Source organism: Equus caballus, chromosome 5 (assembly GCF_041296265.1).
Source record: "Equus caballus isolate H_3958 breed thoroughbred chromosome 5, TB-T2T, whole genome shotgun sequence".
Lineage (NCBI taxonomy): Eukaryota > Metazoa > Chordata > Mammalia > Perissodactyla > Equidae > Equus > Equus caballus.
Genome location: NC_091688.1, coordinates 17,559,629 through 17,587,032, shown reverse-complemented (window position 1 = coordinate 17,587,032; position 27,404 = coordinate 17,559,629). Strand labels below are relative to the sequence as shown.

The window sequence follows — 27,404 nt, the reverse complement described above, 5'->3', positions numbered from 1 at the left end:
AAGAAATCTTAATCTCTCAAAGAACACTAAAGGGTGTTTTGCTCAAAATAGAGCAACATTTAAAAAAATCTCTCACCATGTACATTTCAAATACAGCTACCTTGCAAATACTGTCACCTCTCTCCACACTCCCAAAAAGTCTCCCGAAGCCCAGAAGACTCGTCTTTCTTCTCCTCTCATCTCACTTTCAGCATCTATTTATTTCTCTTTCACCAGTGTCTTAGAGAGTTACTTTCCTGAGGCAATCAACCCACCCCGTCTGGTTTCTCTCGGTTCTCTCCTTTCCCTTTACCCTAGTTCGGCAGAGAAGACTGTGCTATCCCAGAATTCCCCTCCGTAGGCAGAGACGGGGAGAGGCTGTTAGTAGCGATGGAGAAATGATTTTCTTATCACATTGGGAAAGTCCAGGAATGAGAGAATGGGAACTTTCACATCGCAGATGCAGGACAGGTCACAGAAAACTCCCTCCTGAGGTCTTCTTAGGTTGCACCCCACCCTCAACCCCACAGCTGTGGAAGTTCCCCAATTGCTGATTCCGGTCAGACAGGGGAGGAGTATACCCTGGTCTCCCAACCGGGGATGCGCTTTGGACACTCAGAGAAAAGTGAGAGAAAGAAAGAAAGAAAGAGGGGCCCCAGGAGGGAGGGAGGGTGGGAGGAGAGGAGGTAGGCAGGAAGGGAAAGGAAAAAGGAAGAAGGGAGGGAGGAAGGAAAGAAGGGAAGAGAGGTGAGGCAGGATGGCACTGTCCCCACACCAGGTGGAAGGGGAGGCAGCCTGGCCTTGCTGAGAAGGGAAGGATCCCCCTGAGGTACTCTTCAAGAGTTTCCCATCCTGCTCTCAGTTCCCCTGCTTCCGAGAGAGCTGGCTCAGCCTCAGGGAAATCAGGGTGATCCTTGGATGTGCTCAACACTGGCACGTATCATCTCATTTAAACTTTCTGACCACTTGTGCATGTAGGCACTGCCCTGAAATGATCTGTCTATAAGTCTTTCTCCCCCCGACTGGCATGTAAACTACACAGGACTTTGGTTTAAGAAATCCTTGTACTCCCCGCCCTCAGCATAGTGCGCTGGTGCAAAGTGGGTGCTCAGAGTTGGTGGAATGGAAATAAGCAGAGCGGATTTTCTAGGTGAATCAACTAAAATCCAGAACCAGTAACCAGTTTCCAGTGGAGTCAGGACTAATGGATCTTGATTTCTACTTCAGCAGAGTTTCCAGGGCAGCAATCCTGGGTAGCAATGTGTGTGGGTGTGCACGCACCTGTGTCCCCAGGGTGTGGGCTCCTGAGTCCAGACCTGGTGTCGCTGTGATTCCTGACTCTGCCATTTATAAGCAAGTCCTTAACTGCTCATCTATAAACTGTGCTTAATGATACTACCCCCAACAGAGCTGATGTGATGATTAAATACATGGTAACAAGATGATTTTAAAAATCCTCAGTGGGCTAGTACTTGTTAGCCCTTCCCTCTTTCCTGCCTCAGGCACCTAGACCTGTAGAGGTCAGCAGTTGGGGGCTTATTTGGTGTGTGTGTCTACAAGGCCTCAGCAGATGGAGCCCGTGGCCTCTGGCTCACCCGAGGCAGCAGACTTAGGACTTTTCCCAGGGAGAGAAGGGTTGTGCAATGCTTCTACTGCCCTCTCCTCTTTGACCCCTCCCTCCCCTGGTTAAGAAATGCCAGCCCTCAGAAATTCCGCCCCCCACCCACCCTCTTTGGGGGATTTCCTTTCTCTGGGAGGACAAGATGACCTCACTCTGGTTTCAAAATTCCAAAACTGACCAGGAATAAATCTTCCAGAGCGGACCTGGCTTCCAAACCCAGAACTCAACTCAATCCCTCCTTCCTTATGGGCCATGGCCTCTGCAACCCACTCCTCCTCTCAAGTAAGGAGCCAGCTCTGAAGGCTGACCCTGTTTCTTCACCTGGCCTGGGCTTTTCTCTAACAGACTGGGCCGGGGTCCGTAACAGGCAGGAGAGCTTCGGGATGGAGGCCCAGAAAGCTCATAAAACCTAAGCGAGAGCAGCTCAGGGCTCAGGTTACGCCCCTGGGGTCCCGAGGCTGCCAGGGAGGTGAGGCAGGGCTGGTGCCCAGGATTAGAAGCTCAATTTCTCACTCTGTCCATGGAACTCAGAGCTTCCTTAGCCCCATGAATTTCTCCCATTGTTAAAATAGTAATTGTAAAGCCCACAGCATGGTGTCCAGCACACATAAAAACACTCAGAAGTTTTGGCTATTATTACAACTCTTTTTTTCTTTTGCGGAAGATTAACCCTGAGCTAACTGTTGCCAATCCTCCTCTTTTTGCTGAGGAAGACTGGCCCTGAGCTAACATCCGTGCCCATCTTCCTCTACTTTCTATGTGGGACGCCTACCACAGCATGGCTTGTAAGTGGTGCCATGTCCGCACCCAGGATCCGAACCGGGGAACCCCTGGCCGCCCAAGCAGAACATGCGCACTTTACCACTGCGCCACCAGGCAGGCCCCACAACTCTTTTAACACTGTATTACATCTGTCTATTTATGTGTGCCTTCCCTTACGGGGTGCACCACTGTAACTCCAGGGCTTTAGCGCAGTATCCAGCTCACAGCTGATGCTAACTTGAAAAACTTTTACTTTGGACATCAGTCATAACTCTTTGAATAGCTCCTAGTGCTAACCTGAGCAGAAGCCTGTCCCTTAACCAGTGACTAAAGCCCTGGGGTAGATGGACTTGGGGTGAGGTTCATGAATCCTTTTCCAACCCATGAGGTCACCTTAGGCAGTTCTGGGCCTTCTCTTCTCTGTCAGTAAAATGAGGAGGACACTGAGTCAACCCTAAAAGGGCTTTTCTGCTTCAGAGATTTTCTGGAGGTGACTTGATTGCAGGTGGTAAAGGAGGGGGGTCAAAGAGTGTGTAGAGAAGAGAGGTCAGGATAAAGATGGGGTTGGGGATGTGCGGCTAAGAGATAGCAGGGTGAAGTTGGGCCTGCTTTCTGTGATAAAAGGGCTGACCAGCCCGGCCGCACTGCCCCCTGGTTGGAACTTTTGAGGTATGACCAAGGGCGCCAATCTAGAGGCATCTACCCCACCCAGACACAAGTTGCTGAATTTATCATTTAGTGTCACTCCTTTGGGGAGATATACTAGGGGCTCTTGTTAAAGTATATGTGTTAGACACAGATCAGGCAACATATATAAAAGACACACATGTCTAGTGATTAGTAATGTCAGGACGCTAAGTAACAACCATCCTAGGGCATGAGGGAGGCACTGTGCTCTGGAACAGGGGACATGCCAAGGATGCTGAATGAGAGCTCCAAAATGCAGAGCCAGGGCCCAGCATGAGGAGTCGGTGCTGCCGTGAAAGATCTCAGTTTCCATAAGTGGGAAGAAAGGGAATCAGAAAAGGGGCTATTTCCAACAAATTTTGCCCAGTATACAATGTCCCCATGGACAGTCTACTTTTATTCAATGTTTATTGAGTATTAACAATATTTGAGATGTTTCTGCTAAGGGCTAGGGGGTGGAGTGAGTAAGGCAGCAGGCTGGATGAGAAACAGTCCTACCCTCTAGGATACAAGCAAAGTGACATACACTTTGCAAAAATACAATACAAGTCAACAGTCCTGGACAGTCCATCGGGAACCCACCCTGGCCAGCTCAAAGGCCCAGGAGGCCCAGTGGCTGGTGTGCCCCGGGTCTGGGGCTGGTGCTATGGTAGTCTGGGAGGAAATCTGGGGCTGTTGTTCAGCTCAGCACATGATCTTCACAGGCATGAAAGAGAAATAGGTCAGAAAGAATGTGTGTGGGATGAGTCCACTCCCCTTTCAAGCTGCCCCTGCAAGAGAGACAGGGGCCAGCCTCTCTCCCCTCCGCTGCACATCCCACAGAGCGGCCATTGATCTCAGGGAGGAGTCTGGGAGACAGACCCTGGGTGACACAGATGCTCAGCCCCACCACCCGCTTCCTCCTCATTGTTCACATGGCTCTCTGTGACCTGTGTCAAAATGAATTCCAGATTCCTGGACCAGAAATCAGGTCCCTGGAAACCAGAGCACCTGGGTCAGAGGGGACTGTGGGTCTGTGACGTCGCCACCATTCCTGAGGAAATCTGCCTGGCTGCCTCAAGCATCCCAATCTGTAGATGATGTCACCATGGGCAGAAACTGAGCCCAAGAAGAGAAATACAGGCTGACCCCTCCCCCAGAGCAGGTGTTTTATTTCCACAGTCATTAGAAAAAGCAGAAAAAAACCTCTCCAGATCAAAGATGAAGACTGAGGTTACTCCGAATTTGGTGGTTTGCTCAGTTCATGGGCCACTCTAATATTTTAAAAGCAGTTTGGACATGGTGTCTTTAACTTGGATTGAATTAAACACCACCCACACACAACCTGTGTCCTCTGTAGACTGTACCCTCTAAAGGGATGCTGGGCTCGTCACTGCACGTGTTGTTACACGTGCGTTTGTGTTCCCCAATGTGGAAAGACTGCGTCAATGGGGAAGTCGGTGCTTACTCTTTATTTGGTTAAAAGAGCTGGGTTATAGATAGACTTTTTTAAGAAGCATCTACAAAAGTATTTTATTTCTCTCTGTATGTCTGTCCCGAGTGATTTCAGAGTCAGGTACAAATGGCCATCGCAGTGCGATGGGTTGTCCATGGAATATTCTCTTCTATTTCTTCTTTATCATCAGCAACATCTTTTTGTTGAGGTAAACTGATGTTCTAGATAAGAAGAGAAAAAAGATGGGACAGAATATTAAGGTGACGTGTTCATTTAAACTTTTGACCTAATTATTATTATTATTTCTTTCTTAAAATCTATATAAGGGGATGTTAGGAATTTCAATTCACAAAACTAGCATATAAAAAGTGTGGAACTTTTTTTCCCAACCAGTTACTACATTTACGTGTGAGAAATTCCCCTTTAGACTGAGAGTTCTGGTTTTGAAGGTGCCTGTACTTCGACATACAGGTGATTCAGTGCAGAGCTGTGCACATCATGAGTGCTGGCTGAGTATTATCGAATATCTGGGTGATAAGGAGGGGCCAGGAGCTGGGGTTGCAAAGAAGGGTAAACCACAGTCCCAACCTAGCGTTACTCGAAAGAAAACGTGATCAAACCTATCATGGCGATATCTACAGAGTGGTGGAAAGAAAGAATCCATTCCACCTCTGAAGGTCAAGGAAGGTGGCATGGCAAATTGGACTTGGAAGGGTTTTCCAGTGTTACCAAGCTGGGGAAGGGCTTTTGAGGCAGAAGGAACACATGGGTGAAGGCACCAGCGGGTGAGTTCACAAATCTGTGTCGCTGGGGGACGAGCGCATGCTTGAGGGCTGTGTCAGAAGGTGCAGGAGAGAGCAACGAGGTTCAGATTTAAAGGACCAAATAAGGTTCTGCTTGGGAGTTTGGGCGTATCCTATAGGCAAGTAGTTGTAGAAGTTCTGAAGTCATGCGAGAGGGTGAATTGTGCCTCTGGAGACAGGCAAAAGGTTCCACATGGGACTCCCTGAAGGCTGCTTCTGCCCTTCAGCAGCAACTGCTGTTGGCAGAGCCAGCCACATAAACATAAGGCCCAAGGCTGTCGCTCAGCAAAAGCCACCCTGTTCCCAGAAGCTACACACCTGGCAGGTCCCTGGAGAGAAAACTCTGCTACAGCTGGGGCCAAACCGTAGCTTTCTGCTTCAAGGCATGTCTTCCAGCCTTCCCCTTTGCAGCAGCCCATAGGTGATAGTTAGTGATTCATTAATATGTGACGTTGTTGTTGAGTTTTCAAAGATAAATTTCTCAAAAAAAAAAAAAAATGCTTGAACTTGGAAATATCTAAACATCTTGTGAAAGTGTCAGGAACATAGTAAGCATATTTTAAACATTAGTTTTCTTTTTTCCTTACTAACCAAATACCCAGTTATCCACGCCTAGGGAAGAAAGTACAGCTGGTTGACCCAGTGCCCAGAAACCAGGGATCTCCGTCTGTCCAGTGGCAATTACCCAAACCACTGCCCATTGCTTGTTAAGAGATGCACTCTCAGGCATGCTAGATTCTTTGTGATTGTCCTACTTGAAAGCACAGGTATTTTAATAACCTCACAAAAAATGAGTTTTTGTTCTTTTCTATTCCTCAGTATGCTTATAAATTTCTAAAATTGTCATAGTTAAATTGAACAGAAGACTGACGTATAGGGGTGGTCAGGGGGCCTGGCAGTGGAGAGAGAGAGGGATTAGTGAGATTGCGTGTCGGAGGCCCGCTCCACCAATGAAGACTGTGGGAGGGGGCCAGCTGGGTGGCGTAGTGGTTAAGTTCACGCACTCTGCTTAGCAGCTTGGGGTTTGCCAGTTCGGATCCTGGGTGCAGACTTACACACTGCTCGTTGAGCCATGCTGTGGCAGCATCCCACATAGAAGAAGTAGAAGGACTTACAACTAGGATATACAACTATGTGCTGGGGCTTTGGGGAGAAAAAAACAAAGACTGTGGGTTTGGGCTTCATAGGAAAGGACACTGGTTAGGAAAATGTTGGAGAATAATAATCCTGAATAATTACAAGAAAATGAGAAGTGATGAGAAAAGGAGAGGATAGTAGCTAATACTGAAGCACTATTGTTATTGAGGATTGTGCCATCCATGCACGCATGTGTTAAAGCTGTTCGTGCATAGTTTTGTTTAATGACTTAGTTCATTGGATCCTCACAGCAACCCATGAAAGAGATCCCAGCCTTATTTCGATTTTACGGATGAAGGAATTGAGACTTCAGAAAGTGTCCAAAGTCTGGACACTGGAGATACTAAGATCCACTGTTAGAAAGTAGTAAAGCCAATGTTTCATCCCAGTTATACCAGGAGATCTTGGAAAATTCTGTTTTGCAGGCCCGAACTTTTAAGCCATTTGTCAAGTGTTCAGCCTTTCTTCAACAAGAAAATGACGAGCTTAATAAACTGCCACTAATATGTCCTTTTTGTTAGGAAATACACACTGAAGTATTTAGGAGCAAAGCGGCAACTTACTAGCAAATAGCTTAAAAAGTAATAATAATAGGAATATAGAGAGAGCAAAAATGATAAGCAAATATGGGAAGATGTTAACAAATGGAGAGTCTGCATGAATGGTATGTGAGAGTTCTTTGTACTATTCCTGCAACTTGTGTCTAGGTCTGAAATTACTTAAAAATTAAAAATTACAAAAAACAACAAAAACCTGTAACTAATATGCATAGAAAAAAAGATTCCTGGTCCTTTTCTATTTCCTAGTATGCTCATAAATTTCTAAATTTGTTTGGTTAAATTGGGCAGAACACCGGGATGTGTGTATGTGTGTGCGTGTGCGTGCACACACATTGGGGGCCAGAAGTGTGCGATGTATTGCACAACTATCTTACTCTGTTCTGAGCAGCAGCCCGCTTCTTGGGGTCTGCAGGAGAAAAGAAGAGCAGTAACTACATTTCATGGCTGTCAATCATCAGGTTATAAAGCAGACCCCGTGTCCCCCCACCTGAAAGGCAGGAGGCCTGTCCCTCCAGGGAGCTGGACTAGGGACAAGCCTCTTTGTCCCCTCCTGCCAGGACAGTGCAGAGAGGTCTCTGCCATTTGAACTTTCAGGAGAAAAATAATCTTTACCAGCGGAGCGCCAAGAAACCAGTACAATTCATTTCACCTGATTATTATATAATATTATTTTGAGCCTAGAAAAGAGACTGCTGAAAAATCCTTTCGCTGTTGCTTGTCTGAATTACTCCCTCACAGCTTTTCATAAAGAACCAATTAATTAATTAGGGCTTGTAAGGAGAAAAGGTCCCCCTTGATATCTGGCCAAGGATTCCCTAAACTGCTCAGTCTGCTCATTCCAAAATCCTGTGCTCTTTAACTACTGTGCACAGAAACCACTCATTCTGCCCGCTCAGGGGAGCTTTTGAAGCTGAGATGCGTGACTCCCAGATGGGCATTCGGTTTGTGAAAGCAAAGGGAAGGGAGCGGATGGGGAGGAAGAAAACATGTGAGCAGGAGCTTGTCCCAGATCACCGTCCTTGACTCACGCAGCGGGACATCTCCATGTGAGGCTCTGAGGGTGAGCTGGAACCTTAGGACTAATCTCTTACAGCCCTCCTGGACAGCTTGGAAATCCCTTTGTCATGCAGGGCATTTTGTCATGATGCTGTTTGACTTGGTCACTTTTTCCAATAGCAGTCCCTTGTGGAAAGGCAGACTCTGGAATCCCAACGCCCTTGTTTTTTCTTCTCTTGGGGCCTTATTTCTTCTACCTATGTTAGCATTATTAGTTTCCACTTTACTTTTCAGACGGAGGCCTTGTTTTATTTATCTAGAACATAGTTTCTTAACCTTGACACTATTGATATCTTGGACCAGAAAATTCTTTGTTGTGTGGGTTGTCCAGTGCATTGTAGGAGGTTTAACAGCATTCCTGGCCTCTACCAACTACCAACAGCATCCCTTCCAACTGTGACCACCAAAATTGTCTCCAGACATTGCCAAATGCCCTCTCAGAAGCAAATCTACTCCGGTTGTGAATGACTCATCTAGAACTTCCTTAGGAATAGGGGTCTTCCTGGTCTTCTTGGCAAACCACTGGGGACAGGAAAGGGGCCAGGCTGGAGGCATTTGATTCAAGCTTGGGCCAATGGAGGGACGAGAAGTAGTTGTGATTTGACATCTGAGGCATTCTGGAAGGCAGGGTTTGCTGTCTTACCCTGGGTGCTGGTTCCAAAGCGTTGGCACTATGTCCTATTCGGCACTGGCCATCCGCACAAGGAGTTTCTCAAAGCTGTCTCAGGTTCAGGGCAGGATGGGAAGCTGGCCCTGGAGATACTAAGATCCAGACTGCAAGGCCAAAATCTTTGGATAATTAGAAATATGGCATCTTAAGAATGTTGGGGAGAGTGCCTCTGAGTCCCGCCCAGGTTGACTGCAGATTTGCCTAATCCTGGCAGTCTTTCTTTTTCCTCTCTGGTTAGAACCGCCATCTCTGTGGAGGGTCACAAAACTCATCTTTTACATTCCAAGAACAGCGCTGTGGACCACCCGGGGGAAATTTCCATGATCCTTCAGGTATTCACCCTATATTTTCAGGGAAGTGCTGAGAAGGTTAATCCAAGAGAAAAATGTACACTATGCTTAAAATTAGGATGAAAAAAATAAAGTCTAGTCTTATAGGGGGCGCTGTAAGTTTAGCTAAAAAAGGAACAAAAACCAGAGAGAGAGGTATGCTTAAGCACATGCATAGTGCGTTTAAGAGCATGAGAATATAGGACCTTACCCTTTAGTTAGAAATTTTGTAGAGGTTTTCATAATTCCTGTGGTGGGGGGGTCCTCCTTTCGAATCTTGGGAGAAACAGTACTGCCACCCATTTCAAAAACTGCTACCCGTATCATAAAATATAATATCATGTTGAAAAAACTGCAGTGTTCTGGGGAAAAGATTTGGCCAGATCAGATATGGTCATAACAAAATAATCTGCATAATCAATAAACTATAGCAAAATTTAATTCTACTATAGTATTACTCTCCACTTAACATGTACCTTTTTACTTTGAAAAATAATATCTCAGTTCTCAAACACCTTGTAAGATATAGATTAACGTGTCTCCTTCAGAGGTAAATGACAGGAAGCCTGACAATTAGTGTGCTCAAGACTGCTATGTCTCACCTGGATTCCCATAATTGTCGCCTAGTTGGTCTCACTGCCTCCACTCTTGCTCGTCCACAATTCATTTTCCACCCAACAGCCAAGGGAGCTTTCAAAAATGTAACTCAGATCATTCCCCTGATCCACGGCTCTGCCACACTTTCCCTCCTGATCTTTATGCAGCTGATGCCTTGTCATTCACTTCTCTGTCCCCAGGCCACTTCTGCGGATAAGCCCACCCACACTACCCAGTCTCTACCCTATCTCATTGTTTTATTTCCTTCACTGCTCTCATTAGCACGGTCTGAAATTATTTTACACTCATATAGTTTTATTCAAAGGTTGCTATACTATAGGTATTGTTCTGTGACTTGATTATTTTATTTCTCACCTAACGATGTGTCTTGAAGATCTTCCCATGTCAGACTGGATAGGCCAACTTCATTCTTTTTAATGGCTACATAATATTCCTTTAGATGTTTATAGTGTAATTTCTATATTTATTTTTGACTTTATACTACTACAAATAATGCTGAAATGAAACATCCTTTTCAACATATCTCTGTGCACACATGCAAGTTTTTTTCTGTCATGTTGATTACTGGAAGTAGAATTGCCAGGTCAAAGGTTTTCTCGTTTGTCATTTTTGATAGACACGGACCACCATATTGTCCTAAAAGGCTTTATCAATTTATACTCCCACACTTCCCCTCAGCCTCACTGGCATCAATTAGTATCATTAAAAAAAATTGCCTTAAGGGATATACAACAACGGTATCTAATTTCACATCATAATCCTAAAGGCCATTTGAACGCATTTCCTGCTGGTGTCCCCTGGCGTCATGCCTCCAGGTCAGTTCAGGGAGAAGCAGCAAAACCTCTGTGAGCTCTGAGAGTTTCATAAGACGAATGAAACCCTTCAAAGCAGTCTTGTCCGTGACAGCAGAAACCTCCTCTGTCCCGCCGCCAGCAGAGCTCAATCAATAACCTGGAGAGCGGTGGGCCAGCCTGACATTTCCTGCCTGTGGCTGTCTCTCCCATCCATCATCCACAGACATCCTGGCAACCCAGCGAAGGCTCGAATGTGAGTGGAAATGTGCCCAAGCGCAGCATACCCCCTCCCCCCGCCCCCACCCCTAATCTTGGCTTCTCTGACATACTCAGAGCCCCTTGTTTGGTTTGGATGGGAGGAGATGGGGGTCTGGTCCCAGTCGGATACTTGGTTTCCAGAGATGGCTTCTCCAGCCGAGAGGGCCACGTCTGCTTTCTCTAAGGGAGGGCGGGACAAGCGAGGCAGTGAGCACCGAGAAAAACATCTCACTGGGGCACCGACAAGCCTTGTAGGTCAAGAGTAAGACTTCGACCTCATACTCCCACATTGGCAAGCTGCATACTTTTTAAAAAGAGTTTTAAAAACTTTTTTGTTCCACTTTCACTTTTTTAATAAGGAAAAAACTCAGTTTTCCACCTTCCCACGTAGGGCCAAACCCAGTTCTTTCTTATTATGAGTCTCTTCTCTTTTGCGTCTCCTTTTTTCCTCATACAAAACACTCACACTTCTGACACTCTCTGTCACCAAATGCTTGGAGATTTTGCCCCACAACAAACAATTCTCTGTGACACCAGCTGGTGTCCTACAATTTAAGGACTTCTGACACTATCTACCTGGAGATAGCATCAGATCCCACAGGTTAAGGGCTCAGTCCCACAAGACCCACCCCACACACACACACACATTTCAGGCACTAGGTTATCATCTGTGCTTCTGACCAACCAGCTACAGATTGGATGTTCCAAAGACCCCCTCTTTGGGTTCCAAATATTTACTACAGCAACTCATAGAACACAGGGAAATACTTACTTACGTTTACAAGTCTAAGAAAGAATGTGATAAATGATACAGATGAACGGCCAGATGAAGAGGTACATAGGACAAGGTCTGGGAGGGTCTTGAGTACAGCAGCTTCTGTCCCGTGGAGTTGGGGTGTGTCACCCTCCCAGCGTTGTGTTCACTAGTCTGGAAGTTCTCCAAACCTCCTGCTATTGACATTTTTATGGAGGCTTCCTCACATATGCGTGATCAATTATTAACTCCATTTCCAGCCTCCTGTCCCCTCTCTGAAGGATGGGGGATGGAACTGAAAATTCCAAGTTTCTGATCATGGTTTGGTCTCTCTGGTGACCAGCCTCTATCTAAGAGCCATCCAGGAGCCCACCCAGAGTCACCTCAGTAGAAGAAAAGATGCTCCTAGTGCTGTTATCACTTAGGAATTTATAAAGGTTTAAGAGCTCTGTGCCAGGAACCAAGGACAGAGACCAATATATATATTTTCTATTATCTCACAACTTTCCTCCCCAGAGGAGTTGTTAGACTTCCCCAAGAAAGAAAAGTATAGCCTGTGTTTCCTGGGTGCTAGTCCTATGCTAAGCTCTTTGCTTCCATTATCTAACTACACTGGGAGCTGGGTAATATCACCTCTGGCTTAGAGAAGAACTGGTAGCCCGAGTAGTTGAGCAATTAACCCAAGGTCACCCAGCTGGTAATGCCTGGGGCAGGATTTGAACCCAGGTCCCTTGACTAGGGCAGGATTTGAACCTAGAGCCTATAACTTATGCTCTGTTGCCTCCTAGGTGGGCTCAGTGTCTAACCCAAGGAATTTCAAAGGTTTTATTTTGGGATGGTTATAGGTTATTGTACTTTTCTTTGCTTACAAGTTTCTTAATAGGGAAAATTCCAAAGTAACAACAGAATTACTTTAAAATTGTGTTTTTCCTGTGACCCTGAAAGAGTCCGACACATGGCACATTTTCTGTGAGCCAATTTCCTTTCTCCACTTCTGTGGGAGTTGATACTTGTTGGGTGAGTGCGTGTAGGACAAGACGGAGTGGGTCGGTGGTTCACTGGGCACCCTGGTCGAGGGAGGGGTAGGGTGGCCAACTGTCTTAGTTTCCTATTGCTGCTGTAATGAATTACCACAAATTTATTGGCTTAAAGCAACATAAATTTATTGTCTTATAGTTCTGGAAGTCCTAAAATCAAGGTGTATTCTTGGAAGCTCTAGAGAGATCTGCTCCTTTGCCTTTTTCAGCTTCCAGTGCCATCCTCATTCCTTGTTTCGTGGTCCCTTCCTCCATCTTCAAGTCTCTCTCTCTCTGCTGTCGGCTTCTGTTGTCACATCACATTCTCTCTGTGATTGCATCAGACCCACCTGGATAATCCAGGATAATCTCCCCATCTCAAGATCCTTAATTTAAGTCCCATCTGCAAAGTCCCCTTTGCCATGTTAAGGTGACATACTTATAGGTTCCAGGAATTGAGATGTGGGCATCTTAGAAGGGCCGTTATTCAGCCGACCACACCAACCATCTCAGTTTGCCGAGGACTAGAAGGTCTCCCAGGTCATAGGACTTTTCGTGCTAAAACTAGGAGAGTTACAGGCCAACCCGGACAGTCAGTTGCCCTCTTAGCAAGGGGGGCCTTGTTCCAGGAAGATATTTCTACTGACCTTGGGGAAATAGAGAGGAAAGATGAGCACAAATAAGAAAGCTATAAAGGAACAGTGTTTTTCCAATAACATTCTTTAGGGGAGAAGCAATCTTTAACCTTAAAGAAGCCCCACCCTGTACTACAGCCTCAGCAGGACCACATCCTTGCAAAAAGGAACATTCTCTGCCTCATGTTCTCCACTTGTTTTACTTGACAACAGCAAAGCTGTTTCCTGGATAAACTATGTTTCAAAGCCTGAACTATCCCTATATAAGAAGCCTGTATGGCGAGGTTGTATGCAAAAAGGTTAATGGTTAATAAAATGTGGAGTAACAGACTTGCATTTAAAAATAGAGCCTGATTCCATGCAAATGGCAGAGACTCGTCACCAGAATGTGAAGCCACGGTGGGTTTTCTACGTCATGATCCTCTTCCTGTGTTTATTCCTCTCCCTTCACCTTCCACTCTATCCCCCACCCCAATCCACCCACCCACCCAGTTATATTTAGGATTACAGTCTGTAGGTTTCTAAAATAATTCTCTCATGTGTTTATGAGTCTTACTGAAGAGAAAACCAATTCATGCCGTGTTTGTACGTATATATTTAGCTTTCTGTTTCTGAAGAAAAAAATAGAAAAAACCTTTTTCAATAATGGGTGAATTCCAAGAAGCTTGGAGCCTAGTTTGAAAGGGATGCGTGAGGGGGATGTGGGGAGCTTCTCCAGCGGAAAGGATCTGAGTGGAGGCCAGAATTCTGAGGTGGCAGGTAGCAGCCGGGGCATAAGAGAGGTTCACCCAGGCGTGATCTGTCAGAAGTGACAGTTGTGAAAGTGATGGTCATAAATCATTTCCAGCTGTGAAGACAGAGGAACTCAAATTCTCCCAAGCTAGAGGTAGTGGAGCAGATGAGATCAGTAGTGTTCCTCTCTGACAGCCGGTTCAGGGTTGCAAGTAGCAGTGACTGCAGAAGCCAGACAAATGGGTGAAAATCCAGGAACTAGAGGGAATCCAGGCCTGCAAGGGGTTCTGGGAAGCATTTGTTACATTCTCTGGTGAATTCAGACAGCCTTAGGTGCATGCAGTGTGGGTGGGGGCAGCTGGTGGGAGGTGACAGATGGTCAAGGGAACCGGACCTATGCATCCAGGCGAGCTTCTCAGTTTGCGGGGTCGCTCTGCCCGTGAGTCTGTCCAGGGACCTCAGCCTGATCCAAGCCCAGCCCACCTCTTCTGCTGGTCAGCCACTGGCCACGGAGACTGGGCAGAAGAACTCACCAGATCTGAGCACCTGATGACAACCTTGGAAAATGGAGCTTCCATCACATGCCTTTCTGAGTCAGAAAGAAGGACTAAGAAGCTGTCTTTCACTGTGAAGAAAAATTGTGCTCTCATAAACTCAAGGAGCTTCATATGTCATTGTTTCTCCCATAGTTATGGGTGAAGGGCGTGAAGGAGGGGAGAGGCCATTGTGCTGGCGGAGCACATCCTCTTCCCCAGTTCTGCTGAGGCATGATGGCAACTGTTTGTAGATGGCCAGCTGGCGGCAGGTTGGCCGGCTTGAGGAAGAGCAAAGCTAATTGCTCCCTGTGGAGAGTAAGTCCAGAACCAGCCTGCACCTATTACAGGGGACCCTCAGCCCACTCAGCTAACGGTGTCCAAGGGATAGCATGGTGGATTCCCATGGTCCCACCCATGGATCAACCTCAGGGACAATGCTACCCTTTCATACTTATTTCAGACTCAAGTAGGAATCTCACTTGAAAACTGTCTTATGCCTGAGGCTGGACAACTCAAAGGGAAAAGATCTGGTATGATCGACTGTCTTGTTCGTCCAGGAAAATGTGATCGCCCGGCTCCCTGCTTCCAAACAGATTGAGACTGGAGGATGGGAGACTAGAGGAAGATGCAGCAAGGAGCTCCAGGTTGTGTGGGGGAGGTGAGACATCCTTAGTGACAGCAGATGAAAACGGCATCATTGCTTCTCCAACAAAGAAAGCCAAGCCACAGACCCTTCAGCAAGACCTGGAGACTCCATTCTTAACTCAATTCATCTACTCATGTCACTTTGTTCCCTAGGTTTTACTATTACTTAGGTGTGGCAAGGCTGACAGACCAGGAGATGATTGCCATAGAAAAGATAGTTATACTCACAGATTCCAAGAGAAGGGGATACACCACTGTGCAGCGGGGTGCCACACGAGGAAACACTAGGGTTGGTCAGGAGGCAGAGAGAGAAGGGGAACATGGGCAAGAGACTTCATTGTGGTTTCCATGGAAAGGAATGGGGGAGGCAGGAAAAGCTGGCTTAGCATTGGCTAGTTTGAATAATTTCAGCAGGCTCTCTGACACAGGAGCTGTCCACAGGTCGGGGGAGGAGGGGGGTGGTTGGGTTATGGGCTCTGGATTGGTCGATTTGCACTTGAAAGGTGCATTCCAAGGGTGAGTTGTTTGCTAACTCTAGGAACTGGCTAAGCCTGGGAGGGGGCCCAGGTGTCAGGACCCAGCTCAAGTCTCATCTGTTCTAGGAAAGCTTCCCAGGCTACCCCGTCCCATTGGGTCACTCCCTCCCCTGAAGTCCTATAGCACTTAATGTCTCCGCTGTTCATTTTGGTATCGATGATCTAGGCAGAGTATGCTGGGTCCCTGCATCGAAAACCTCAGCTCCTTGGAGGTGGGGATTGTGTCCCTTACTTCTCTATGTCCCGTGTAGCACCTGGCACAGAGCCTCGAACATAATCAACACTCATTAAACTTTTGTTAGGGAAAGCCCAAGGTTCGGTTTGGTTAGGCCAGAGGGATAGTTTCTTTAAAAACAAATTTTTTTAACCCTTGAGCAGGAATAACCCTGCCTATGGGGACTCACCGCTTGGTTTCTTCCTTTATTATGCAGGGCTTGATCTTTCTAAGATTTAGAATGTTTGCAAATCCTGCCTGCCTTTGTGAAATTCACAAACGAGGAAAACTCAGGCAGCTCCAGCTGTGAATACAACTCAGAAGGGGTTCATTTTTTAATTGCAATTGAAAAGCAAAAATTGAGTTAGGATGGATGCCCTGACTACTGTGTTTCCTCCATTAACTCCTTGGAAGAGGAGAGTAGATTACACATGTCAGCTGGGTTCACTGAGTGGCCAGGAGGCAGACCAGACATGTCTGTCTCATGAATTATTATTAATGGACAAATCATCTGTGTTGTGTCCGTCCCCGGCTGGCGGGCCCAGCACAGGCTGTCCGCAGAGGAGAGTTACCTGGTTCTGAGTGGCCTGGAATGATTTGTGAGACACAGTGAATGCCCAGGGTACCGAGGGCAGGGCATGGCAGTGCTCCTGGAGGCCGTTCACTCCTCCTCCATGAGAACGGGAACAAAGAGGGTAGACCAAATGGAGGGCGACTTGAACCTGAGGGAAAAATGTTACAATAATTTGGCTCTGTCCCTGGGGCAGAGCTGATGGACAAAAATAGACTACATTTTGGGAAACTTGGCATGAAGTTAAATTCCAGGGCCCTAGTTACAGCTTCGCCAGTGGGCTACCTGCCAATGTCCAGAAATGCTTTTGTCATGCAAAGTGGAGGTGGTGGTGGAGTTGAGGAGGGAGGAGTGCTTCTCTTGTGGGTACTCTAACCTTGCAGGGGCTGCCCCACCTGTCTTTAGTCCCTCGCTATTCAAAATACAGTATGGGCTGGCCCAGTGGCATAGTGGTTAAGTTCATGTGCTCTGCTTCAGTGGCCCAGGGTTCACAGGTTCAGATTGCGGGCACGGACCTACACACTGCACATTAAGCCATGCTGAAGCAGCATCCCACATACAAAATAGAGGAAGATTGGTACAGATGTTAGCTCAGTGACAATCTTCCTCAAGCAAAAAGAGGAAGATTGGCAAGAGATATTAGCTCAGGGTCAATCTTCCTCACCAAAAAATCCAACCAAACAAACAGTATTGTCTATAGATAAGTGGCATCAGTCTCATTTGGGAGCTTGTTAGAAATGCTGAATCTCAGGCAGGGCTGGGAATAGGGGGAAGCCAAGAAGGAGGCCAAGGAGGGTGGCCCCCTCCAGAGCAAAATTCAAGGAGGCACCCAAAAACTCAGTAATCAAGATAAATATTTTTAAAAATCAAAATTCATACAAAAAATGCACAATGAACAAAATATCATAATTTTAAATGAAGACAGGATCTGACCCTGCCCTTGAAAGATCCTGCCCCTCTCACCCCACCCTAATCCTGGCCCTGATCCAGGCCCCACCTGGACCGTTGGAATTAGAATCTACATTCTGACAAGATTCCCAGAGGATTCACATGCACATGTCAAAATTTGAGAAGCACTGCTTTGGACAACACCTTCCAAGCCATAACAATCCAAAATCTTGGAATCCAGACAGTAGCAAAAATGGAAATGGATGAGCAGAGAGAAAGTTCCAGAAGCATCAACCCTACAAGTCTGCTTGCCATTTGCGTGGATTTGCAGACTACCACCTTACAACTTTACAGTGTTTCATAGTTGACTATGAACTTCTTATAAACATTTTATTTGATAATTATAGATTGTAGGAAAGTTGGAAAGATAGCACAGAGAGATCTCATGTGCCTTTCACCCAGTTTCCCCCAGTGGTTACATTTTATACAACAGTAGTACAATATCAAAATAAGGAAATTGACAGTGGTATAAAGTGTATGTACAGTTTTACGTCATTTTATCACATGTGTAGATTCATGTAACCAACACAATCAAGATACAGAGCTCGTCCATCACCACCAAAATCTCCCTGGAGCTACAGCTTTATAGTCACACTCACCTCCCTTCCCTGCACACCGCCCCCCATCCCTAACCTTGGCAATCACTAATCTGTATAATTTCTGAGAATGTTGTATCAATGGAATCAGACAATATGCAACCTTTTGAGATTGGCTTTTGTTTCCACTCAACATGATGAAATAGAGATCCCTCCCACTTGTGCATGTATTGTAAATTTGTTCCTTTTTTTTTTAATTTTCTTTTCTTTTTTTTTAGATTGGCACCTGAGCTAACAACTGTTGCCAATCTTTTTTTTTTTTCCTCCCCCAAACCCCCCAGTACATAGTTGTATATTGTAGTTGTTGGTCCTTCTGGTTGTGCTATGTGGGACGCTGCCTCAGCATGGCCTGACAAGTGGTGCCATGTCTGCACCCAGGATCCAAACCAGTGAAACCCTGGGCCACCAAAGTGGAGCACGTGAACTTAACCACTTGGCCACAGGGCAGGCCCCAATTTGTTGCTTTGTATTGCTAATAGTGTTCCGTGATATGGATGTACCACAGTTTGTTTAACCATTTACCTATTGTAGGACATTTTGATTGTTTACTGTATTTGGTTATTACACATAAAGCTGATATGAACAATCTTTACAGGTTTTTGTGTAGACATAAGTTTTTATTTCTCTGGGATAAGTGCCCAGGAGTGCAATTGCTGAGTCACATGGTAAGCATATGTTTAGTTTTTTAAGAAACTGCCAAACTATTTTCCAGAGTAACTTGTCATTTTCTATTTCCACCAACAATGTATGAGAAATCCAGTTTCTCCACATCACTGTCAGCATTTAGTATTATCAATATTTTTTCTTTTAGCTCTTCTATAGGTGAATAGTGATATCTCCTCAGGGTCTTAATTTGCATTTCCCTAATGCTTAGTGGTATTGAACATTGTTTCATATGCTTATTTGCCATCCAGGCATCCTCTTCAGTGCAATATCTCTTGCCCATTTTCTAATTGAACTGTTTTTTTACAGTTGAGTTTTGAGAGTCCTTTCTATATTCTAGATATGGGTCCTCAAATAGATAGATTGCGAATATTTTCTCCCAGTCCATAACTTTTTTTTTCATCCTCTTAACAGTGTCTTTCACAGAGCAAAAGTTTTACATTTTGTCAGACTCCAATTTATTGGGGATTTTCTTTTATCTAACATATTTTCAGTGTCATGTCTAATAGTCTTTACCAAGCCCTGGGCCCAAAGATTTTCTTCTCATATTTTCACCTAAGTTTTTTAGTTTTACATTTTACATCATTTGAATTTATGATCCATTTTGAATTAACTTTTGTATAGGGTATGAGATTTAGGTCCAGGTTTTTTTCACTTTGTTTGTATATTTTGCCTTTGGCTGTCCAATTGTTCCAGCACCATTTGTTGAAAAGACCACCCTTCCTCCATTGAATTGTTTTTGCACCTTCGTCAAAATTCAGCTGCCCATACTTGTGTGGGGCTATTTCTAGACTCTCTAATCTGTTTCATTGATCTCTATGTCTATCTGTCTGCCAATACCTCACAGTCTTGATTACAGTAGCTGTGTAGTAAGTCTTGAAATTTGGATAGATTGGTTTTCCCACATTATTACTCTTTTAAAAAACATTTTAACTATTCTAGTTCCTTTACCTTCCCATTTAAGTTTTAGAATTACTTTGTCTGTATTTACACAAAAAAATCTTGCTGGGATTTTGATAGGAATTACATTAACTTTATATATCAATTTGGGGACAATTAACGTCTTTACTATGTTGAGATTTCTAATCCATAAACACAGGATGTCTCTACATTTGCTTGGATCTTCTTTCATCAGCATTTTGTAGTGTTCAGCATCCAAGTTCCATATATGTTTTATTGTATTTGTACCTAAGCATTTCATTTTTTTTGAAGGGTTATAAGGGGTCTTATATTTTTAATTTCAGTTTCTATGTATCTGTTGCTATCATATAGAAATATAATTATTTTTCTTATGTTGATTTGTACCTTATGAAGTTACTGAATTCACTAGTTCTAGGAGTTTCCTCATACGTTTCCAAGAGGACCATCATGACAGCTGCAGATACAGTTTTTCCTTCCCTTTTTGATCACTGTGCCTTATTTCCTTTTCCTGCCTTATTAAGCTAGCTGGAACTTCAGTGCTATGTTGAATGGCAGTGGTGAGAGCAGATACCCTTGCCCTGTTCCTCATCTTAGGGAGAAAGTATTCAGCCTTTTGCCATTAAGTATGATGTTTGCTGTAGACGTCGTTTTTACAGATGCTCTTTATCATGTTAAGACCGTTTCCTCCTATTCCTAGTATTCTGAAGGTTTTTTATCATGAATGAATGTTGAATTTTGTCAACTGCTTTTTATGCACTGATTGATATAATCATGTGATTTTTCTTCTTTAGCCTGTTAATATGGTGGATTACGTTGAATGATTTTTCATGTATTGAAACAGCCTTGCGTCCCTGGAAGAGGGGCCACCTGGTCATGGTGCATAGTTCTATATATAGCTAGATTCTATTTGCTAATATTTCTTGAATGATTTTTGCGTGTTTTGTACTCTCTTTAAATGGTTTTGGGATCAGGGTGATACTGGCTTCATAAAATGAATCGGAAAGTGTTCATTCCTTTTCTATTTTCTAGCTTTATTGAGATACAACTGACATATAAAATTCTAAGATTTTTTAAGTGTACATCATGGTGATTTGATATATGTATGCATTGTGAAAGGATTCTCCACATCTAGTTAACTAACACATTTAGCACCTCACATATTTATCTTTGTGTGTGTGTAAGAATATTTAAGTTCTACTCTCTTAGCAAATTTCAGTTATACAACACAGTGTTGTCAACTATAGTCATCATGTTTTATATTGGATGTAGAATTGTAGAATTGTAGAATTGGTTTTGATTCTTCTGTAAAAGTTTGGTGGAATTCTCCAGTAAAACCATTTGAGCATTACTCACTTTCATATTCATAATTTGATTTAATCCTCATAACAACCTTGCTTTTATGATTTGATCCTCATAGCAACCTTACAAAGAAGGCATTTTACAGATCTGGAATTTAAGGCTCAGGAAAATTAAGTGACTTCCCCAAGATCTAGATGTCTTCTTATCCCAAGTTCAGTGTCACTTCCACAATACCACCATTCCTGAATTAGACATCACTAGGCTGATTTTTCAGGCATTTGGAATCTCTTTGGGAAACAAGGAAAGGGAATAATTGTATCTGCTCCTGGTCACTTATTTAGCTGGGTGCCAGTTTCTTTCTTGCCTGACATTCCATTGAGTTAGAGACTAATAAGGCAACTAGTGAATTGCAGAGTATAAAACCTAGTATTATTAGTACAATCATAAGGATACAGTCTAAAAGTTTGATGTTTGCGTTACATGGCAGTGACACATCCAACTGCAAAGCCCCAGAGGCAAAGCAAACAAAAATGTCTGGAAAGAAGAGGAAATCCTACTTTCTGTGATCCCTGAACATTCTCTGGAAGTTTCGATGGGTCATCTCCCTTCTCTATCCCTCATCACCTGGCCCCAAAATTTCCTGCCAAGAATGATTATCTGCTTTAAGACAGGATTTTTCACTACTTTCACCACTATCCCTTCTATGAATTTTTCTTCCAGCTCAGAGCATGTCACTTCCCCATTCAACAGCCTTCACAGATTCCCTAATGTCTATACTTCTCAACTTTATGGTTGTTGTCTGTGTATATCTATGCTTTTCAAACTTTAGAGACGAGAAGAATCAACCAGGAAAACTATTTAAAATGTAGACTGATACATCTCAACCCCACAGATTTTGATTCAGTAACTCTAGACTGGGACCTAGGAATCTGCATTTTAATAACCTCCTCCTGGTGATCCCAGTGCAAGTGGTCCACAGAATACATGTTGACAAAACAGTGATCTCTGGCATAAAGGTCACACTCCTTAGCCTGGCTGTCAGGGCCCTCCAAAGTTTGATTCCAACTTACTTAAGCAACAGTACCCCTCTTTCACCCTTACCTCGATTCCTCCCATGTCCCGTGCCCACCAACCACAGTGGTTAAGACTAAGCCAGATAGCGAGCATCCTTTACATTATATAATTTCTGGGTATTTGCTGAAAGTTCTCACTCTCCTTGGAAAGGCAAAAGTAATCCCTCCTGTCCATTTTCCCCCTTGCCCTTAGCATCTCAACTTTAGCACAGACTTGTTCACACTACAGGTTGGCACACATTAATAGGTTGTGACCAGCTTTTTATTTAAATTTGTGATTGCTAGAATAGAATACACTAGCAAATATCAGTGTGCATTGTCATAGTAAGGGTATTGTAATATATTTGTTTCAGTTAATTATACATATACGTACATATGTATGTATTGTGTCAGGATATAACACGTATTTTTTACTGTGGATTGTAGTAAAATAACAGCATTGAAAGCCATGCCTATAGCACTCATTCAATTTGCCCCTCATAGAACTGTCAGTATTAGAACCGTTCTGTTTCTCCGCTGTTGTGAACCTTTGGAAAACAATAAATAAAGCCATCTTTACCCTCTTATCTCTCTAGCATCCATCATGGTGTTTTGTGCTCAACAAACATTAACTGAATTGAATTGACTGCATGATCACGATCATGACTTTTATGGGTTTTACTATTTCAGATCAAGTATCTTGTTTTAGGATGGAGGGTTGGGGTTATTCCTTTCAGAAATTGCCACTTTGTGAAACAGTGAACTTTGGCGCATTTCCAGGGGAAGCGGCTCCTCATCTTAGCCAGAAGAAAAGGGTAACATTTTGTAAGGCAATGAGGTTCCTTGGTGCAATGGATTTCCCCTGGAAATTCTGGAGGGTGGTCTGAGGAATGGAGGGGCTGGCCCTCTGGATCAAGATGGCCCAATAGAAGGACATCCTAGAAGGACAAAAGTAGGGAAGGTAGCTACATGAGCCTCTAGGTGTGGACATTTGTTGAACATTTATTGCTCAATAAACAAATCATTATGCTAGGTGCTTAAGAGCCAAAGAAGTCTTCCTCATGGGTGATGACTGAACCACCTTTGGACCACAGATATGTTTTCTTAAGCCTGCACACTGTTTCAAATGGCAAGGTAATGGGTCAAGTTTTTTTAATGCAAATCATCTTACACCCAGCTTGCTTCTTACTTGTATGTTAACTGTGCATCTCCCTTAGCTGTGAGTTTGGGACCTCTTATCTACAGCAAAGTCCCTGGCTTTGAAGAACTCCATACAGAAGAGAAATGAAAGCATAAACTTGCAGAAACAGTTTCCAGGCCAGGTCCCTTGAACTGGATGCACAGTGGCCTGGTAAGACAGTAGGTCCAGCAAAGGGGGATGTTGGACAGAGCAGGCATGCTGGACGTTAGGCTTCAAATGAAAAGCTTGGGTAAGTGTAGAGTAAGGAGAGGGTACTTTTTGGAGTACAGGGAAAGGAAGGAAATTCTGGCTTATGGTATCAGAGGATCTGTGACAGCCAAAGGCCAGATATAAATGATCCTGAGGAAGACTGGGGTATGAGGGCCAAGAAAAGAGAGGAGAGGCTATGGAATTTATTCAAATGTCAAAAAGGTTTTGTTACCAGTCCTTCAATTTGTCCTTGGCCTCAAAATAAAACTTGAAAACAGGTGAAGTAATATCACTCTTTTAAAAAGCAAAGGTGATGCACGTATTAGAATGGCTAAAATCCAAAAAGACTGACAACACCAAATGCTGATGAGGATGGGGAGTAACAGGAACTCTCATACACTGCTGGTGGGAATGCAAAATGGTACAGCCGCTTTGGAAGACAGTTTGGCAGTTTCTTACAAATTTAAACATCTCTTAGCATGTGATCCAGCAATCACACTCCTAGATATTTACCCATTTGAGTTGGAAACTTACGTACACATGAAAACCTGCGCTTGAATGTTATATTAGCTTTATTTGTAATCAATGAAAACTGGAAGCAACCAAGATGCCCTTCCATTGGTGAATGAATAAACAAACTGTGGTACACCCAGACATTGGAGTATTATTCAGCAATAAAAAGAAATGAGTTATCAAGCCAAGAAAAGACATGGAGGGACCTTAAATGCGTATTGCTACGTGAAAGAAGCCAGTCTGAAGAGGCTACATAGTGTACAATTCCAACTATTTGGCATTTGGGAAAATGCAAAACTATAGAGATAGTAAAAAGATCAGTGGTGGGGCTGGCCCGTGGCTGAGTGGTTAAGTTCGTGCTCTGCTTTAGCGGCCCAGGGTTCACCGGTTTGGATCCTGGGCACAGACATGGCACCACTCATCAAGCCATGCTGGGGCGGCATCCCACATAGCAGAGCTGGAAGGACCTACAACTAGAATATACAACTATGTTCTGGGGGGCTTTGGGGAGAAGAAGAAGAAGAAAAAAAATACATTGGCAACAGATGTTAGTTCAGGTGCCAATCTTTAAAAAAAAGATCAGTGGTTACCAGCATTTGGGGGGCTGGCAGAGGGATGAAAAAGTGAAGCACAGTGGAACTTTTTTTACTGAGGTTATGATAATTGAGCACAGTGGACAGTGGATTTTGAGGGTGGAGAAACTATTCTCTATGAAACTGCAATGGTGGATACATGCCATTATGCATTTGTCAAAACCCATAGAACTCTACAACACAGAGTGAATCTTGCTGTAACCTATGGCCTATAGTTAATAATAATGTGTCATTATGGGGGCTGGCCCGGTGGTGCAGTAGTTAAGTTTGCACGTTCTGCTTCTCGGCGGCCCAGGGTTCACCAGTTCGGATCCCAGGTGTGGACCTGGCACCACTTGGCACGCCATGCTGTGGTAGGCATCCCACATATAAAGCAGAGGAAGATGGGCACGGATGTTAGCTCAGGGCCAAGCTTCCTCAGCAAAAAAAGAGAAGGACTGGCAGTAGTTAGCTCAGGGTTAATCTTCCTAAAAATAAAAAATAATAATAATAATGTGTCAGTATGGACTCGTCAAGTGTATCAAATGTACCACATTAATGCAAGATATTACTAATAGGGGAAATGGTATGTGGGGGGAGATAACAAGGTGGGAGGCTGAGTATGTAGAACTCTATGTACTATCTGCTCAATTATTCCATAGATCTGAAGCTGTGCTAAAAAAATAAAATCTGTTAATTATTAAAGAGAAAGAACCTCTGAGAGATTTTACACTGAAAGAGAAAAAAGGCAAATGTGATGAGAATTATTTTTACATTTTGAGAGAGCCAGCAAGGTAATCCTGGAACCTTGCTTGTAAATGACACAGCCAGCCTTGTTACCCAAGGTCCCCACAGATAAGGTCCCCTTACCTATCAAGTAGCTCCAGGCCACATTTCCTCAGCGCTACAAGCTCAGGCCCTGTTGGATTTGTACAACGAACCCCCTTGGAAGTAATACAGAACCCGAATTTTCATCCCCTTCTTCATTTGCTGAATTTTCTCAGGAAAATGAAATTGAGCTTGTCTGGTAAATTCGAGAAAGCAACATCACGAATACTTTCCAAAGGAAAAAAGGCTTTTCTCTGGCGGAACTTTTCTCAAACCAGCTGTAATGATGGTTTTCTGGTCTGATTGTTAATTCTCCCAATTATGTAGAAGGCCCTTTAAATTTGTTTTGGTGGTTTTTCTCTTCTGAGTAACTAGATGAGGCAATCAGCTCACCTTCCATCTTATAAAAAGGGCTCTTCTTCTTTTTTTAATTACTCCTCCACTTTGGAATTTCTGCAAGTGATCATAGGGGTAAATTCCAATCTGTATCTCTCCCTCACCAGCTTTTAGTGAGGGGCTTGTTTTAAATCCCTCTAAATTACACAGGCTCCACCAGCAGAGGACCTTTAAAACTGGATTAATCCCCTTGAGTTCTAAATCCTCTTGCTCTGGGGGCTGAAATCTGCTTCCATAACCTTTTGAATCACCAATGTTTGCTTTGAAAGTTGGCACTTTCTATTTAAATGGCAAGAAAGATGGGAAATAAGCCTTATAGAACCAAACGTATTGATTTCAGTTATCACCTTTAATCCGCGCCTTTCCTCTTTATAATATGCAGTTTTCTCCTCTTAATTAGAAAGAGCCAGGGATTATCTGCACAAAACTGGAAGGTTTATTGTGATTGGTGGGATCGTCTCTCCTGTCCACGACTCCTATGGAAAACAGGTGGGTTCCTCCTTTGCCTCTCTCCTCCCTCACCCTCCCTTCCTGATCTTCCTGATGGCTCCTCGGACATAGAACTACTCTATTGCCATCTCTGCCACGATTCCTGGAAAAGCAAAACGCCCACTAGCAGGTGTCCCGCTTGCCATCTCTGGACCACAGTCAGACCTGAGCGGGTGCGTGTTGGGCAGCAGCTGGCAGGAACAGCTGCTCACGACCAGGCGGCCGCTCACAGCGCCAGGCCCAGTCAGGACTCAGAGCAGGAACACCTGCTGAAGGCCAAGTGTGACTTGGCATGGATGCCAAATTAGTTATGGGCTGGGCAAGTCTTTCCCGGGATTTTAGGAGAAAAAGACCTATGCGTCTTATAATCTGATGTAAAATTAATTTCCCTGCCCCTCCCTCCCTGCCACATGTCCCAGAAAATCCAGGAGCTCTCCCAGCCATTCCCCTTGCTCCCCCAGATACAACTTGGTGGGCTCCAGGGCAGGTCGCTTAAACAACCAGATTGAGCCACGGGACAAGGCAACGTTTGCCAAGTTAAGTCTTGTCTCTGTGCTGGGCGTGGATTGGCTGCTTCGTCAATGGAGGCTCACCTATTGACCCTGTTGGGGATGGTACCCGACACGCTCTCTATTCTTTTTCTTTCCCCTCTGCCATCCCATGCCTGTCTGTGTGACAGATGGAGAAGTAGAGGGGTCACACCCCCTCATTCCCTGTCACCACTGAAAAATGGCTGCACTTTTATAAAGGGCTGGCTCGGGATGGTGTCTCGGGGAGGCCGTGGGGAGGAGACCGTGCCTCCCAGTGATTGCTCTGTTGCTTCCCAGGGCCTTGTGTCGAGCCGGCACCGTCTCATCATGTGTCAGCTGGCCGTCCAGAATTCCGATTGGATCAGGTAGGGCTGACCTGATGATGCCAGAGGTGGGTGGCCCTGGGACTCACAGTGGGGTGAGGGGCTAGAGAAAGAGGAAGAGTCCTGGTAGCAGTTGGATCCCGCAGGGGTGGGGAGGCCAAGGGGTGTATTAGCCCCATGCAGGCAATAATTACACAGACCTTCGGAGGGGGTCCAACTGATGACTTTATTTTTTAACCAAGCCATGGGGCCTGTGAAAGTAAAGAGGGAGCTTTCAGTGTTTCATCCGCTCTGGGCCCTTTGGATCCAGGAGTATTCTTGGAGCTTTCAAAAGCAGCGCTGGGTCTGAGGTGAGGCATGGCCAGAAAATCCGAAATGCCTCTCCACTTTCATCCCCACTCACTTCCATGAACTCTCACTACTTCTCAGAGAACGTTCCTGGCCTTGGCTATTTCCCAATCCCGAACTCAGGCTCCCCAGGGCCCCACACTGACCGAGGGACAGAGGTGCAGCCGGCCAGCGCTCACTGCCTTTCC

General features: G+C 44.6%; 1 protein-coding gene and 1 long non-coding RNA gene across 2 annotated transcripts in view; one reads left to right on the top strand and one right to left on the bottom strand.

Moving 5' to 3' along the window:
• The window catches only part of NMNAT2 (nicotinamide nucleotide adenylyltransferase 2), a 138,494-nt gene that overhangs the window by 78,574 nt on the left and 32,516 nt on the right, over positions 1-27,404 (top strand). The window contains exons 2-3 of the mRNA XM_001489595.7: positions 25,927-26,015; positions 26,843-26,910. Of these exons, the coding sequence (XP_001489645.2) occupies positions 25,927-26,015; positions 26,843-26,910 (157 nt within the window). The remainder of the gene's footprint in view (positions 1-25,926; positions 26,016-26,842; positions 26,911-27,404) is intronic.
• On the bottom strand, positions 4,486-11,621 carry LOC138924231 (uncharacterized). The gene is made up of 3 exons (XR_011439045.1): positions 11,486-11,621; positions 5,606-9,401; positions 4,486-4,705 (listed from the first exon to the last, which is right to left on the bottom strand). It is a non-coding gene; the product is annotated as an uncharacterized lncRNA (long non-coding RNA).